Source organism: Lepisma saccharinum, chromosome 12 (genome assembly GCF_977018435.1).
Source record: "Lepisma saccharinum chromosome 12, izLepSacc3.1, whole genome shotgun sequence".
NCBI classification, from domain to species: Eukaryota; Metazoa; Arthropoda; class Insecta; order Zygentoma; family Lepismatidae; genus Lepisma; species Lepisma saccharinum.
In genome coordinates this window covers 40,798,629-40,815,394 of record NC_139240.1, presented here as the reverse complement: position 1 = coordinate 40,815,394, position 16,766 = coordinate 40,798,629, and the positions used below count along the sequence as shown (strand labels likewise).

The window sequence follows — 16,766 nt, the reverse complement described above, 5'->3', positions numbered from 1 at the left end:
TACTACCTAAATCAATAATCAAAGGGTCCTAGGTTCGTTACCCCGTGATAAAAGCAAATGGTGAAAACTGTAGGCCCCGTCCCTAATAGCTCTCCCTTCTTCATAGTACAGATAAAAAAAAACCTGCGCTAAAGCGTCCTGTGCCTTGGAGGCAAACCTGAGCGGAATATTAATTGGCGGCGGAAACCGCATAGCTTCAGAGATTTGACCCTTGCTGCGCCTTCTCAGACATCCTTTGTTGTCTGATTGAATCCCTCCCCTGCCCTACAGTATTGCATAGCTTTCCCCTGTTCTTGCGTACTGGTTAACCTTGAAAAAACCGGTTCTGAAAACCTACCGACGCGTTCTCTGATTGGTGATTCAGATTCCTTCTTTGTTCTGACGTTCTGACGTCATTTGACCTTGAACGCAGACTCCCCAAATTCCTTTCTCGTCTACCTGCGCGGAATATTAATTCATTCTCTCTGTCTGGGATCAGAGCGGAGTCGAGATTCTGAGACAGTATTCTGTCTAGCGTCTGAGATCATCGTGTTTCATAATATAATGCAATTATTACATAGTACTAATTAATAATATTACATATCGCGGGTTCGAGTACCGGGACCGTCTTCTTTCGTACCATTACCACCGTTCATAGCTGTTCATAAACCATAAACTCTTATTTTCAATATTATAAACATTAATATTATCGATTTATACATTACATACTTTGTAGTAATGAATATAAAACCATATGCATAGCGTTTAGTACCTCTAATTACCTTCTATATACATATTTTTCATAAAATAAATAAATATATATTCATAAAAGTTATAAACATGCAAATACATAAATGTAAAGTACTCTAAATACTTGCAAATGAATTCTAAGTACATGCAAATTAATTAAAACCCGTGCAAATTAGTTATAAGTACGTGCAAATGAATTGCGAATATTAAATAGCGACCGACGTTGGCGCGGTCAGATACTACTCAGCATCATGAAAGCTGGTGTGTTTTTGAAAACCTTTATTAGTTTTGCATCACACTGGCATCATGGAGCTGGATGTATTTATCCTTTGTCAATAACGGATTTTTTAGATCCCTTGTCAGTATAGGAGCAGACTGCAATCCCTTGTCAATACGTCGTTTCTCTTGTAGTTGAACCAACATCTTACTATTTTCATTCTAATTTCTGAACGTACGCCGTTCTCATCAAAAAGCGCTTAAGATCTCTATGCATTTCATAGTCGGCAAACGCTCTTTGTATTCTCTCATCTAATGTAATGTACTGACGTCGTCTACGTCTAGCTGAACACATTCTTATACACAGCCGCACGTCGGGATCTATTTGTAATCGTTTGTCAGTCCCAACTCCTACACCTTTTGCCACAAGCATTGGTTAACGTGATAATTACAACCACTGATCTGAGCCTCGGGAAATACTTTCTTCAGAGACGCTATCGCTGCTGCTTCGAAATTCATTTTTATAAATTTCGGGTTCTATCCATCTACATTCGCCTTTACCAAAACTGAAAAATTTTTCAAATGTAGTCTGATCCTTTCTGGGTAAGAGAGCATAGACTAAAGGGATAATGTTAGTTTCCTCGGCGGAGCTTCCCAATGTCAACGTGTATGGTGTACGTACAACTGAGAAAACTGTCGACTGCTGCTCCTGAAACCACCGAAACACGCTGAGACGAACACCTGCGGACCTTGAAGATTTGCGTGCAGAACTGCACGTAAGCAAATGTCGCAAATTCTGGTAAACAAATTAGATATCGTAGGGGAAAATCCAAGCAGTGTCGCTTATGACGAAAAAAAACGACAGTTTTATCCTTAGTGTCGCAAATTACGGTGTCGGAAATGTCAGAACTCCAATTACAAGCACCAGCGTATTATCTTATAAACTGGTAATAAAACACAAACAGTTATTTTTAACTGCCGGGGGGCCTCGGGCAAGTGCCCCAGTTGCCCTTTCCCGAGGCCGGCTCTGCTCCGGGTACCTTTACCTCCCACCATAGGCGTAGCTACGGGGTGTGCCGGGTGTGCCTAGGCACATCCTAATGGGCTGCTTTATCGAAGAGAATTAAAGACAGATATTTCAATAAGACAGAAAATGAGCGGCAATTTGTAAAAAGTTGAAAATGTCATTACTTGGTACAGTGTCTCTCAAAAGTTTTAGGACAACGACATTTTAAACTAGGCAACCCAATTTACACGAGGCGTTGGTGGGTTGCGTGTAGAGTTAGGCTCAATTTCAGGGTTGCCACATGCACAATAGATATTTATAAAATGCGCGAAAGGAATAAAAACAAGCAATATTGTATAAAATTATGAAAAATATCACTATTATATCGCAAGTGACAAAATTCTTTCTGAAAGAAAATGAAAAGGTTTCTTAGTATTTCATCGCTGATGAGTCTACAGAAGGGGAAAGAGGTGAGAGAAAACGAAAGGTGACAAAGGAGAGGAGAAAGAGAAAGCGAAAGGAGAAGAGGAAAAGTAGAGGAGATAAGAAAGAGAGGATAAACGAGGAGAGGAGATGTAGTGAGGAGAATGGAAAAAGATTCTAGGAGAGATGAGGAAAATGGAGCAAAGAAGAGAGAAGAGGAGACGAGAGGAGGGGAGTGGAGTGGAGAGTAAAGTAAAGGAGAGAAAAAGAGAAGAACGAAAAGAAGAGGAGAAGAGTGCAGTGGAGTCGGAAATCTAAGACAGGAGAGGAGATAGGAGGAGTGGAGATGAGTGGGATGGAGATAAGATGCGAGAAAAGTAGGGAAGGCGATATGAGATAAAAGCAGATCGAGCAGAAGGAGAAGAGAAGAACAGAAGGGACTGAAGAGAAGAGGTAGTTGCAGAAAATATCGTATCAGCGTCAAGAATTGATGCATTGGTCAAATTATCGACATGAAACATTCAATAACATTTTGAAATGTATTGGAGAATGTATTAGATCGGTTCGAAATGCATTTTGGCTTAGTTCAGAGCAAGGTAAAATCTTCCATGTAAGATCTTTGATTTTGCCTGCGATTATACCACTAAAAACATGAATGTAATTTGAATATTTATAAGAATTATCCAATTTTTGTCCACTTCTCGGTTCGTTGAAATGCAGATTTTGTAATTTAATATTTCCCCTCCCCCATCGTTAATTCCAAACTGAATCATTCCGTTTCACACGGCGTGGACAATGAACACAATGGGATAGGTCTAAAACTTACGAAAATTTTCTGCCACCGGAAGGGTTTGAACCTATGACCAGCAGATTGACAGTCCTGAACGGTAAACACTACCCTACAAGCTTTCGCGCCTGAAAGTAAGTAGAAGGAGCTGACCAATGTGAAATGTAGATGCAACTCTCCTCCTACATGTAATGTGCAAGCAATACTTATTTGTAACAAAGAAAACGAAGGTAGTACGACTCGGCGAAAACATTTAATTTAGAATTGCACATGATGAAAACTTTTCATTCGATATTTGCGGAGGTATCCTTGCATTGAACTCGAGTGGGAAAAGGGGTAAAATTAGTATGTCCTGAATTGCCACAAATATAAATAGTTATTTCATTAATATTTGTCAATGTCTTTGAAGCAGTACACAATTATCGTTAGAGTATCATAATTCACGATCTTATACATGAAAATATCCCTTTGAATGTGTGTCAATTCATTTATTTGTTTATTTTTTTTATAAATTCCATGTGCAGAACAATGCTTGCTTGCACATTACATGTAGGAGGAGAGTAGACAGTGGGAGAGAAATTTCGGAGAATCTTTCTATTAAATTTTATTATTTAAATAATAATAATCCTATTGGGCCAAGGCTTACCTACCGACTGCTGGCCTCCCTCCCACGAAGGGCAACCAGGGGGGCGTGGAGATCTGCAGCCAGACTAGGGGGACGGGTGGTCGGCCCGACAGACCCCCAGCCGTTGTAGGACTTCGCGACCGGATTACGCTCACTCACTCGGAGCTCCCCAATTTCCTGACGATGGTGGGCTGCCACCGGCCCTATACACAGACCGAATATTCCCGGAGACTGAACACGGGATCGAACCTATGCTGAGATAGGTTAAACCGTTTATTGACAATCGTGAACTTTTCGTTTAATAGATAATATTTGGTTTTAAACGACGGGAGAATATTGGTCAAATTTCCTTTCGTGCTCTTTTGAGAGAATATATACTTCTACAATAGCAATCGCGTTCGGAAACGGTGAAAAAAAATGACTTGGTTTTCAAAGGCAGACAAGCTTGGTAGCGTAGCTTGCTCGCATTCAAAGTGACTCACTCACGCTATTCAAGGTCGCTTCTTATCGCAAAACACGGTGCGTCGATGCAAAGTGTCTGCACCCAGCATGTTACAAGTGACCAGAGTCGAATTTGAAAGAGAATCTGAAGAATGATAGATTTCGTCAGAGGCGGCTAGGTGGGCACTAGCTCAACATGCAATAGTTTAAGTCATAATTTCTGACAAACAAGAAATCTTATTGAATAAGTATTGGGATAGTAATACATGTATCCGCTACTTTTTAACAATGTTAGCTCGAAGACAATCTGTATTCCATTTGTTTATATTGGCAACTTGGTCAACAGGAGGTTATTATAAGGAACTACTTCGTAGATGTTCATGTAACCGTTATAAAATTACAAATAAAGTATATTCACAAGCTTAGATATACTAACAACGAAGAAATAAATTCAGAGTTAAATTTCAAATGCATGTGTATAGAGTAATTCTAGAAGTACAGATCTATATCAGAGTATTGAACTTCTTTTTGCAGGATAACGTTTACAATATTGACGCGACAGAATAATTAAGAACTTTTGCTCCAAGGGAAACAAAGGGCGTAGTGTATTGGTTAGAGTTCTTGAAAGCATTCGATCCTCCATACTAGGTGTTCTTTTTTTTTTAATTATCTTTTTATTATAAACAAGAGCATGGTAACATTATTTATAATAGCAGTGTATAGTGGCTACATTGTTCTGCACATGGAATTTATAAAAAAATAAACAAATAAATGAATTGACACACATTCAAAGGGATATTTTCATGTATAAGATCGTGAATTATGATACTCTAACGATAATTGTGTACTGCTTCAAAGACATTGACAAATATTAATGAAATAACTATTTATATTTGTGGCAATTCAGGACATACTAATTTTACCCCTTTTCCCACTCGAGTTCAATGCAAGGATACCTCCGCAAATATCGAATGAAAAGTTTTCATCATGTGCAATTCTAAATTAAATGTTTTCGCCGAGTCGTACTACCTTCGTTTTCTTTGTTACAAATAAGTATTGCTTGCACATTACATGTAGGAGGAGAGTTGCATCTACATTTCACATTGGTCAGCTCCTTCTACTTACTTTCAGGCGCGAAAGCTTGTAGGGTAGTGTTTACCGTTCAGGACTGTCAATCTGCTGGTCATAGGTTCAAACCCTTCCGGTGGCAGAAAATTTTCGTAAGTTTTAGACCTATCCCATTGTGTTCATTGTCCACGCCGTGTGAAACGGAATGATTCAGTTTGGAATTAACGATGGGGGAGGGGAAATATTAAATTACAAAATCTGCATTTCAACGAACCGAGAAGTGGACAAAAATTGGATAATTCTTATAAATATTCAAATTACATTCATGTTTTTAGTGGTATAATCGCAGGCAAAATCAAAGATCTTACATGGAAGATTTTACCTTGCTCTGAACTAAGCCAAAATGCATTTCGAACCGATCTAATACATTCTCCAATACATTTCAAAATGTTATTGAATGTTTCATGTCGATAATTTGACCAATGCATCAATTCTTGACGCTGATACGATATTTTCTGCAACTACCTCTTCTCTTCAGTCCCTTCTGTTCTTCTCTTCTCCTTCTGCTCGATCTGCTTTTATCTCATATCGCCTTCCCTACTTTTCTCGCATCTTATCTCCATCCCACTCATCTCCACTCCTCCTATCTCCTCTCCTGTCTTAGATTTCCGACTCCACTGCACTCTTCTCCTCTTCTTTTCGTTCTTCTCTTTTTCTCTCCTTTACTTTACTCTCCACTCCACTCCCCTCCTCTCGTCTCCTCTTCTCTCTTCTTTGCTCCATTTTCCTCATCTCTCCTAGAATCTTTTTCCATTCTCCTCACTACATCTCCTCTCCTCGTTTATCCTCTCTTTCTTATCTCCTCTACTTTTCCTCTTCTCCTTTCGCTTTCTCTTTCTCCTCTCCTTTGTCACCTTTCGTTTTCTCTCACCTCTTTCCCCTTCTGTAGACTCATCAGCGATGAAATACTAAGAAACCTTTTCATTTTCTTTCAGAAAGAATTTTGTCACTTGCGATATAATAGTGATATTTTTCATAATTTTATACAATATTGCTTGTTTTTATTCCTTTCGCGCATTTTATAAATATCTATTGTGCATGTGGCAACCCTGAAATTGAGCCTAACTCTACACGCAACCCACCAACGCCTCGTGTAAATTGGGTTGCCTAGTTTAAAATGTCGTTGTCCTAAAACTTTTGAGAGACACTGTACAAACGTGTGCATTATCGCTGATGAAACGAGTGTCTATAGATTTTCGATTTTTTGATGTCATTGGAGAAAAAAGATATTTACTGCATTCTACTCTGTACTACAGCGCTTTTCATCTATACCTGTCACAAGCTGCACGTGTGAGAGAGCTTTCTCCAAGCTTACCCAAGTTAAAATAAAAATATGAGCAACTCAGAAGCAGGATAGATTGGAAGCCCTGCTCTTGCTATTTGTGGAACAGGAAAAAGCTTAGTCTATTGATGTAAATGAAGTTATTGATGAGTTTAAGAACATTGTACCTTTTGACAGACGTCTCTCGTTATAGATGACGTGTATTTTGATGTTTTTGTTTGTAACATTTATGAACATTTTGTGTGTGTGTAATTTCTATGCAATTTAATTTTTTCTACTACATATATTCACAAATTTTCAACACTGTTATTTAGTGAATTTATATTCCTTTACAAACATCAGTGCAGTTAAAGAGCCAAGTGATTGTGTTGCAAAATATGTTATTAAAAAGGTACAATACCTCATTTTTTTTCTTTGTGCACACCCAAATATAAAGTTCTAGCTACGCATATGCCTCCCACGGTTGCCCCCTCCCTCTCCTCCAGGTACCCATGAGCTAGTGTTAATTTATTTTCATAAAAGTTGCTCAAAGTATAGCGAAAATAGTAATTTCTACAACTATTATCCGTGACGAACTTAGTGGTGTGTGAAAAATGAGCAAACAATTTAACCTATCAGAAATTAGTGGTGATTATTATTTTGTAAATAATTATGTCAGGGAATGTAAACAGGTTTCGATTGAAAATATTCAAATGGACCTTTCAGACACTTTTTAAGTTTGTAACTTTTCGAAATTTGCAAAAACGATAGGCTTAGTTCTTGACACATACAAGCCGCCATGCGGACAGCTGCCGGTCAAGGGTCACGGAACATTAGTTAGTCTCTGGCCAGAAAAGTATGCAAATGTGTAAATCCCGGCCTGTGTGGTTAGAGTGCTGCAAAACCAAGGGACCTAGGTTCGAATCCTGGTAAAACAGTTGACGTTTCATTGAGTTTCTTTATTCATATATTTCTTCAATTCACCATTCATCTTCATCGCCGCTATTGACCTAGAAGAGTGGAAATCTATAAAAATAGCCACATACATAAAATGTGGCCATCTTCATTTGAAAACAGTGGGGAGGATATCCCTGCTTTCACTTCTCATTGTGTAGCAACCCTAATGTAAGGCAGCTTTCTGATAGAACCTACAAACGACGTACGACACGTTTGATTTGAATGATTGATTTGGTTTATTTTACTTAGCTTTTCTTCCGCTTTTGGCTAATCACGAATGAATGCTGATATGATGAAGGACACTCACGAAGAATACCCATGCCCAGGCTGGGATTCAAACCCGAGACCACTGGCGTTGTAACGCGCTCTGATAATCACTCCGCCGCGGAGGTTAGCTACGTGTGTCACATGGAAACGAACATTCAGAAATGAATGCAGCCTTCCATACCGAAGTGACACGACAAGTTGTACAGTCAACGGCAAAGATAATAGTAGGCAAATTGTAGGCATCACTATTTTCATTGGTCTTTATTCCACATCCGTGTTGTTTTAAGAAATAGAATTCTGTTGATGCATAGCAGATGTCCTGTGCTATTGACGTTTTTATTTCAATTAATGTTCATCACATAGTGGAAAAGAAGACAGAATTAAAATGATGGTGGAAAATTCGCCAACTATTTCTTTTGCCATTGGGTATACGTGTCGAACATAATTTGAGTGTTTTCTCAACAGCCATTTTGTCGCCTCGTTCTGGTAGTCGCGCATGCGCAGTGAGCGCTTTTCTGCAAAATGTAAGTGCCCGTGTCGATTGGGTCTGAAAGCTCCCTAACTGTCTTATTGTGATTTTCCGTCAGTTCTTAGACTGATCGAAAATATGTCAAATTATATTTTTTTCCAGGTAGTTTGTAAGTTTTAACTGACGCTTATATATGTTTTTTCTCCTTGCAGTCAAGGGACGAATTGTCCACGAGGGTGCTTGCGAGAAATACCCGGAAGCGGATCCCTGTCGCCTGAGGTTTGCCCACTTTGACCCAGTCTGTGCAACTGACAACTCAACCTTCAGGAACATCTGGGACCTCAACTGCTACGCTAACAGCAGGAAGCTACGTACGCTAATTTTTCATATTTATAGATGTACACGTTTGTTCGATCTTTTTAAAATTAACACACACAAGATGCTCGTCGCTATTAGCCAAAAGTGAAAGAAAAATAACATATTCATTCATTCACACACAAGATGCTTTGAAGTTTTGTGTCAAACGATAAAGAAATGGTAAATCAATTGCACATCACCATTTTCATTCAGTGTGTTTTTCCATAATGTGGATCATGAATTGAATCAGGGGACATTTGATTTACATCAATAGAATGAAAATCGTAATGGGAAATGGGTCTACTTTGGATATAACTACGTCTTACTTGATTTCTCTTCGGTTATAAAGTGGCACAAACGTGAAACTTAAAATATTACTTTCATGGCAAAACTCCTCTGATTCTTATCAATTATCACACTATAACAACTACAATTTACTGTAATTGTATAATTGTATAATTATCTGTTATTGAAATTATAAAGCACATAAAACGAGATAAGAAATATTAACATTATTATAACCATGTCCTAAAACAAAGGACTACTATGGTCATTAATAGCTGTAGTGTCATCTTGTGACGCATTTATTACTAGGCAACAACACAAGGCTTGTAGCAATTTATATTAATTAAACAAAAGTTTAATTAAAGATTTAGAGTGAAGTACTATATATTATATACAGTATAGGACTATATACGATCCATATAAATTCAGATTCACCATATCTTTCTAGTTTTATTATTTGAATTATGCAATCAATCTAGGGATATTTCTGAAATTAAAGTAACTATTGTACATGACATTTAGAAGTTAGAAGAGTTTACAAAAGAACTACTCGCTGAAAAGTTAGTAAATCACGTTTCACATATGTATATTTTTAGTTCTAGATCTGGAGTACTATGGAGAATGTAGACTTCTATGTCCATTTTCGGAAGCCTTCAGCCCTGTATGTGACACTGCCGGCAATTTTTATTACAATATAGATGACCTATGGTGTAGTAAAATGAGTCGCCCTGACAACAGTGAGTAATATGTTTTACTTCTAACCTGTACAGTGATTTAGTCTAAAGAGTTATGTTGTACCATAAATTATTCACGATATTTAGAGTGATTTAGTTTATTTCACTTCGCGTTTTGTACCTCTTGGCTCATTTGCGAAGATGGGGATGAGCGATGAAATGATGAAATTGATGAATGGACATTCACAAACAAACAAACAAGCCCGAGCGGGATTCGAACCCAAGACTCTTGATGTCGCAGCGCGATGTGCTAACCACTCGGCCACAGGGTCCGGCGATATTATTGTACTAAGTAACTGAAGAACGGTTCAGTTTAGATTTTTCTTAAAATATTGAAAATATCATCAAAATGTAGTAAAGAATGATCTATTGATCATTAGTCGATACTTGTGAACTCTCGTCCATCCCCGATGGCGCAGTGGTAGCGTCGTCGCCTTGCAATCAAGGTGGATACCCGGTGGAGGCACATAGTGTTTGGGATCCCACTTTAAACTGTAGGTACAGTCCCGATTACCGTTACTGTGCATAAAGTGGACTTAACACACCAACTCCAGCAACTTGTGAACTCTCTTGACTTAAGATGCGATCTACTTTTCATAATTACCTGTAATTTTGTTAATTGGTCATTTGGTTCCTGAAAATGAAGTTTATTGTTTTCCTTAACCGGTCTAACGTGTACATTCTAATTCTAATTGTATTTTACATGTGGTTTTATTTGTGGTGCATATAGTCCCCATATTAGGGTTTGAACCTACGAATTAATACGCACTGTTGATTTTAAGTTTTATCTTATTTCTATTCCTTTTATACTTTTGATGTTGATTTTCTAGCTATCTGCTAATCAGTTTTCAAAAATATTTTTCTATCATGTTGAATGTCTTTTTCGAAAACAATTACAAATCATGTGCATCTCCTTTTAACATGAAAGCTCCTTCTAACTACACAATCACACACCAAAATTGAGATAAGCAATGGAGAATCAAATCATCTTCGAAAATAAATTTCATTAATTTTTAGTTTGTCTAAGATAAACCTTCACAACTTTCAGTTTCTTTTTAAATTAAGAATAAACTGACTGTATTAGCAGGTCATATACACATACATCCACATACATATGTGTGTACACACACTCACACACCTGCAAATACAGTCAGTTTATTGTTAATTTAAAAAGAAACTTATATATATATATATATATATATATATATATATATATATATGTGGGGGGGGGTAGATATAAAAGATTTGCCAGTGCAGCCAAATTATAGAAAGAGTTTACATATTGAAAATAATAACTGAAAATTTGCACATGCGTTTTCAAAAAGAGATAAAAGTGTTTGTATAATTCTTGGTAGGTTTCTTTTGATTGATTGAGTTGGTGTTTTAAGTCCACTTCATGCACAGTAAGGCTAATCGGGATTGAACCTACAGTTTAAAGTGGGATCCGAACCACTATGAGCCTCGAACCCGGGACCCCTTGATTACAAGGCGACAACGCTACCACTACGCCAGCGGGGAGGCCACTCCTTGGTAGGAACTCAGTCTAAATACATACATTATGTTTATTGTTATTTGGCAAATGCGCTAGATTTTTATAGTGAGCGTTTAGTATATATATACGGTAGCTACAGGGTGTCCGAATTAAAACGCCCTAATTTCACATACTTATATTAAACATAATATACAGGCAAGAACAGTGTGGTAGGTGGTACATGGTAGCTTAGCTGTGGAAATTTTAAATAGGTAATGAATAGTAAGGATTCGTTTATTTTGTATCGTTCCAGGGGGTGAAAAGTGAAAATGACAACCAATGCTGAAAAAACGCAAACTGTGTGGTGGTACGCAGAATTGGGATCCATTATTGTAGTTCAACGACGGTTTCGTGCAGAGTATCACAAAGACCATCCCGATGGCAAGAGCATCAAGGCGTGGAAAGCAGCTTTTCTAGAGACAGGATCTGTCGCTAAGAGGCATGGTGGTGGCCGATCACTAACATCAGAGGAAAACGTTCAGCGCATTGCAGATGCATTTGCACGAAGTCCCAAGAAATCCGTTCGTGCGTCACGTGAGATTGCGCTCCCAAATTTTGTGTACGAACGGATTGCTTGCAATAATGGATCCCAATTCCGCGTACCATTACACAGTTTGCGCTTTTTCAGCATTTGTTGTCATTTTCACTTTTCACCCCCTGGAACGATACAAAATAAACGAATCCTTACTATTCATTACCTATTTAAAATTTCCACAGCTAAGCTACCGTATACAAACTACCACACTGCTCTTGCCTGTATATTATGTTTAATATAAGTATTTGAAATTAGGGCGTTTCAATTCGGACACCCGGTATATTTTTTTGTTTTCTCATATTAAATTTCTCTTTCATATTCTTCTGTAAATATATTTTGGACCCTTTCAGATATTACCTTCGACCCACAAGACAGGTGTCTGAACAGACCCGACCCTTGCAATGCTAGTCAGAATTATCCAAAGAGAGAAGTATGCGCTTCTAACGGCAAAACCTACGACAACTATTTGGAAGTGCTGTGTCTTAAGTATGCAAATCCAGGCAAGTGTCTCTAGGAAATAGGAATAAATTGTGTATGTTTCAGTGCAGGCTTTTGTTATTTGAAACGTTGTACCGCTACGAATGAATCAACTGACAGGATGAGGAGTCATGTGAAGATACACGTGACATTCCTTACCAGGGATTCGAAGCCAAACCTACCGACAGAGTGGTTAGCACAGTGTGCTACGACGCCAGGGGTCCCGTGTTCGAATTCCGGCTTGGACTTGGATGTCGTCCCTCCATCAGTTTTACATATCATCACTCATCATTAGGGCTCGGAAGTTGAAGACCTATAAAAAGACCTAAAAACTGAAAAAAGGACGTATAAATGTGATCCAAATTAATTAATAACTTCAGTTTTAATTACATATTTAATAAATATGCGCGGCATCTCCTTATCTGACTTGAGATATTTGCAGGCGCGTGCTGTCGGGTCGTATACACCGTGATGAAAGCTTCAAAACAAGAGAAAGTTGTCACTTACAGCGCGACCTTCCAGACAAGTTACGGTTAAAGGACCTTGTACAGTGGGATCCATGAGTATTACCGTGCAAATTGTCCATCACCATGTTCGTGCGCTTTATTTGACACAATAAGAGCTTCAAAAATTAAAAGAAATCTCAAAACAAGCTGTTGACAACTTCTGCACCAGCATACATAAAATCCATCATTTGAAAACATATAGGATGTAAGAGAAAAATTAATGAAAATAGTCGTGGACAATTTGCCGTGCAATACTAGTGGATCCCACTGTACCGTACCTGCTTCAGTCGTCCAAAAATGTTTTTCTCTCGTTTCAGGGATGGTTCAAATATATTTATTTCTCTTTTTTTATTATTATTTCTTTACTACAGAAAGGATGTTTAAGAGGTGATGAAGTGATGATGATTCGAATTGAGAATGGGCAGTAGAAACGTAGTCGAAGGAAGGTGAAGTTGCAAAAAAAAGCAGTTAAGACCTAAAAAAAGGCTAAAATAGGACCAATAAGCCAAAAAAACGCCGAAAAAGGCAAAAAAGGACAAATAAAACCCACCTTTTTCTGGCCTACAATAACCCAAAGTGAACATATATTATGTTGGGCCTCGTCTTCGGACAGTAGGAAAAAAAAGGATTTTTCCTCAACTTCCCGAGCCCTACTCATCATCTTCGCGAGTAGTAAAAAACATGGACGTAATTAGGGATCTAACTTTGAAGGGTGGGGGATAGAATCAAAAAGTTCTCAATCCTATAAAAATAGCGTCCTGAACTATTTTGCTAGATAACGGTTACATTTGCGAAATAATAATAATAATAACCCGTCGCTCTACAGCCCGTAAGGGCCTTGGTCTAACTCCCGACTGCCAGTCTCCCTCCCACAGTCCTACCTAGAGGGAAATCATAAAAATTACCCATTACTTTGCTTCTGAATTGCGAGGAGGTTACAAAACTGCCGTTAACTTGTAAATTTTCATAAACCGACAAATTCGAGAGGGGCTAGTATCCTCACTTGCTTCCGCCAAGTTATGCCTATAGCCAAAAGTAGCAGAAAAGCGAATCTATCAACAAATGAAAGTAAGTGCATGAACGTTATAAAAATGTAATCTTTATATTAGTATTCAACATACAAATTATAAATCTCCAAGTGCTTATAAAACTGCTATTTATTTCTATGTATGATCGAATATGACATATAAGATACATTGTGTTAGCAATTTACACTACAGTGTTATCATAGGGTGAGAACTAATGAGACGTAACTTCAATTTATCAAATTTACGGGAGAGAGGAAATAATGTACTTATTATTTAATATTATTTCATAATAATTTTAATATACTAATTATTATAATTTTAATTATACTATTCTAATTTTACAATAATAATAATAATAATAATTATTATTATTAATGTTGTTATTTCTACTATTCAAGTTTTGTCGATGGCCTGTTGCATTACAAAAATTTCTGACGACGCTCATGCTCTCTCTTCCCCTTGTATAGTTTCTACATCATATATATATATATATATATATATATATATATATATATATATATATATCAGAAATAACAGTGTTGCCAGTATATGCAAAGTAGTTGTATTTACGGTGGGGACAGTGCCAGAAAGTATGAGCCCCCCTCTGGCAGATTTGCCTACACTTAAAACTTGCTCAACATGCCCATATGAGCTTTTTGCTCAAGTGTGGAACCCTGTCAATTCCAAGATTTTTGTAAAAATGCCCTCGGGAATTTCTCGGAAAGTATGAACCCCCTCAGATTGATTTGCCTACACTTACAAAAGGCACTTCTGTCAGATTGTTGTCCATAAACCTGTCAAAAATATGCCCCTCTTGATATTTTTTTTGGCCACACTTAAAATTAAGCCAAGATGCTTATAAAACCCACACCCACACACACCCACACCCACCTACACCCACCCACATACACCCACACCCACATATATTTACTTCCGGTCCACTTCCGGTTTACTTCCGGCCCACTTCCGGTCCACTTCCGGTTTACTTCCGGTCCACTTCCAGTTTACTTCCGGTCTACTTCCAGTTTACTTCCGGTCCACTTCCGGTTTGACTACTTCCGGTCTACTTGTGGCCAAGTTGTGGCCTATTTCTGGTTTATATATATTGCATCATGCTGTGCAACAAATTATTATCCAATAAATTATTAGATACGTGTTGTTTTCTGATTGGCTGCTTATGACATAATGTGATTATGTGTTATATTCTGATTGGTTTAAATAAGCAGTGTTTCTATTGGCTCTGTAAATCTATATAAGCCAGGGCACAGTGCAGATTCTTCACCATTGCTGGATCGGCAGTGGAACCCACAAGTGGGGGGCAGAACCTGAACAGGCTCCACCAAAGTATAGGAGACTTGAAGCATATAATTTGGCGGAATAATCCAAGTAAGGTCATAGAAACAATATACACTGATACAATAAAAGCCAATTTTTGATTTGATTCCCAAGAAATTTTATATAAATACCAAAGCAAAAAATATTCACACACACACACATACACACACACACACACACAAAGCACAGTGCTGAACCCAACTGATATTTTTATCCAGCATAGAGTTTTGATTTGAATCCCAGGAAATTGTATATAATAAACAACAACAAAAATGCCAAGTCAAAAATATTGTAATCAATGCAATAAAAATATATCCAGCCCCAATTGGGCCAAGCATCAAAAGATTTGTAATCCAGACAAATGCAGAACTCCCACAAAAATTTGCCCTAAATGCCATAGAAAATATAGCATGGAATATTTCACATATAAACATAAAGATACTTGCTCTGCACAGTCATCAGCATTGCCCCCGCAACCATCTACATCTGGTCTGAAAAGAAAGCACGAAGCACCTGTTAATGCTGGACCTGCAAAGCAGCCACGCTATGCACCACCTATCCATAGCAGTTTTAATGGCCAATTAAGAGATCACCGGTTTGTATCAGAGCCAAGATGTGGCATTGAGAATTTTTTGAACAATATAAATCCTGATCTGCAGGCAATTCTAAATGCACAAAATGGCTCTTATAAGCTATCCCTCAAATTGTTTACACAATATAAGAAACCAAATGGCACAAAATTTACACAGCCCCACATAACAGAAACTGTACCGGTATATTCAAATGCAAATTCAGACAAAATAATAAGCAGCTTGATAGATCAATTGAATATTAAACACTCTGAATTTGCAGCAAAAGAGTCTGGATGGAGCCTATGCGGATCTCCACACAAGTTATATGTTAATATTTCTGAATTCAGCCCATTACAAGGATCTACATATTTGCCATTACCTGACAATATTAAAAACAAAAGAGCCGTGGTTAATATTGAAAATACCGACCAGAAATGCTTTTTGTGGTGTATTTTAGCTGCTTTGTATCCAGTTTCAAGCCATCCTGAGAGAATAACTTATTATAAACAATATGAACACAATTTCGATGAGGCAATGGAGGGTTTAGAATATCCAATGTCTGTTCAGAATATTGATAAATTTGAAAAAAAGGCCCGGGATATTAATGGTAAACAATTATCTATTAATGTATTTATTTGTTCCACTGGCAATTGCTTGATAGCACCTCTCAGAATCAGTATATTTGATGATGAATCTGCTGTTCCGATTGATCTGCTCTTAATTGAAGGGGGTGGCACATATCATTACACTCTGATACATAATCTTGAAGCTTTAGTGAGAACACAGCAAGGCAAATCTAAGACAATATTCAAGTTGTGCAGAAGATGTTTAAGTGTATTTGATGGTAGAAAAATGGTGAATGGGGTTCGTGAAAAAAATGCTGAAATTGCTAAAAACAAGTTAATTGAGCATCTGAAATACTGTGGCAACCATAAACCTGTTCATATGGTGATGCCAATGCCAAGTGAAAATTGCAAATTCAAAAAGTTTGAAGCCTTGTTGGAACACCCAGCATATATTGTCTGTGATTTTGAATCAAATCTCAAACCTCTTGCATTCTGCAATCCAGATCCTGAAGAATCTTCAATTACACCATA

The 16,766-nt window shown here is 37.7% G+C and overlaps 1 protein-coding gene across 1 annotated transcript in view; it reads left to right on the top strand.

The window, feature by feature from the left end:
- Positions 1 to 16,766, top strand: part of LOC145996447 (serine protease inhibitor dipetalogastin-like) — a 74,035-nt gene that overhangs the window by 20,288 nt on the left and 36,981 nt on the right. Inside the window, exons 3-5 of the mRNA XM_083132932.1 lie at positions 8,522 to 8,680; positions 9,548 to 9,688; positions 12,102 to 12,251. Of these exons, the coding sequence (XP_082989058.1) occupies positions 8,522 to 8,680; positions 9,548 to 9,688; positions 12,102 to 12,251 (450 nt within the window). The remainder of the gene's footprint in view (positions 1 to 8,521; positions 8,681 to 9,547; positions 9,689 to 12,101; positions 12,252 to 16,766) is intronic.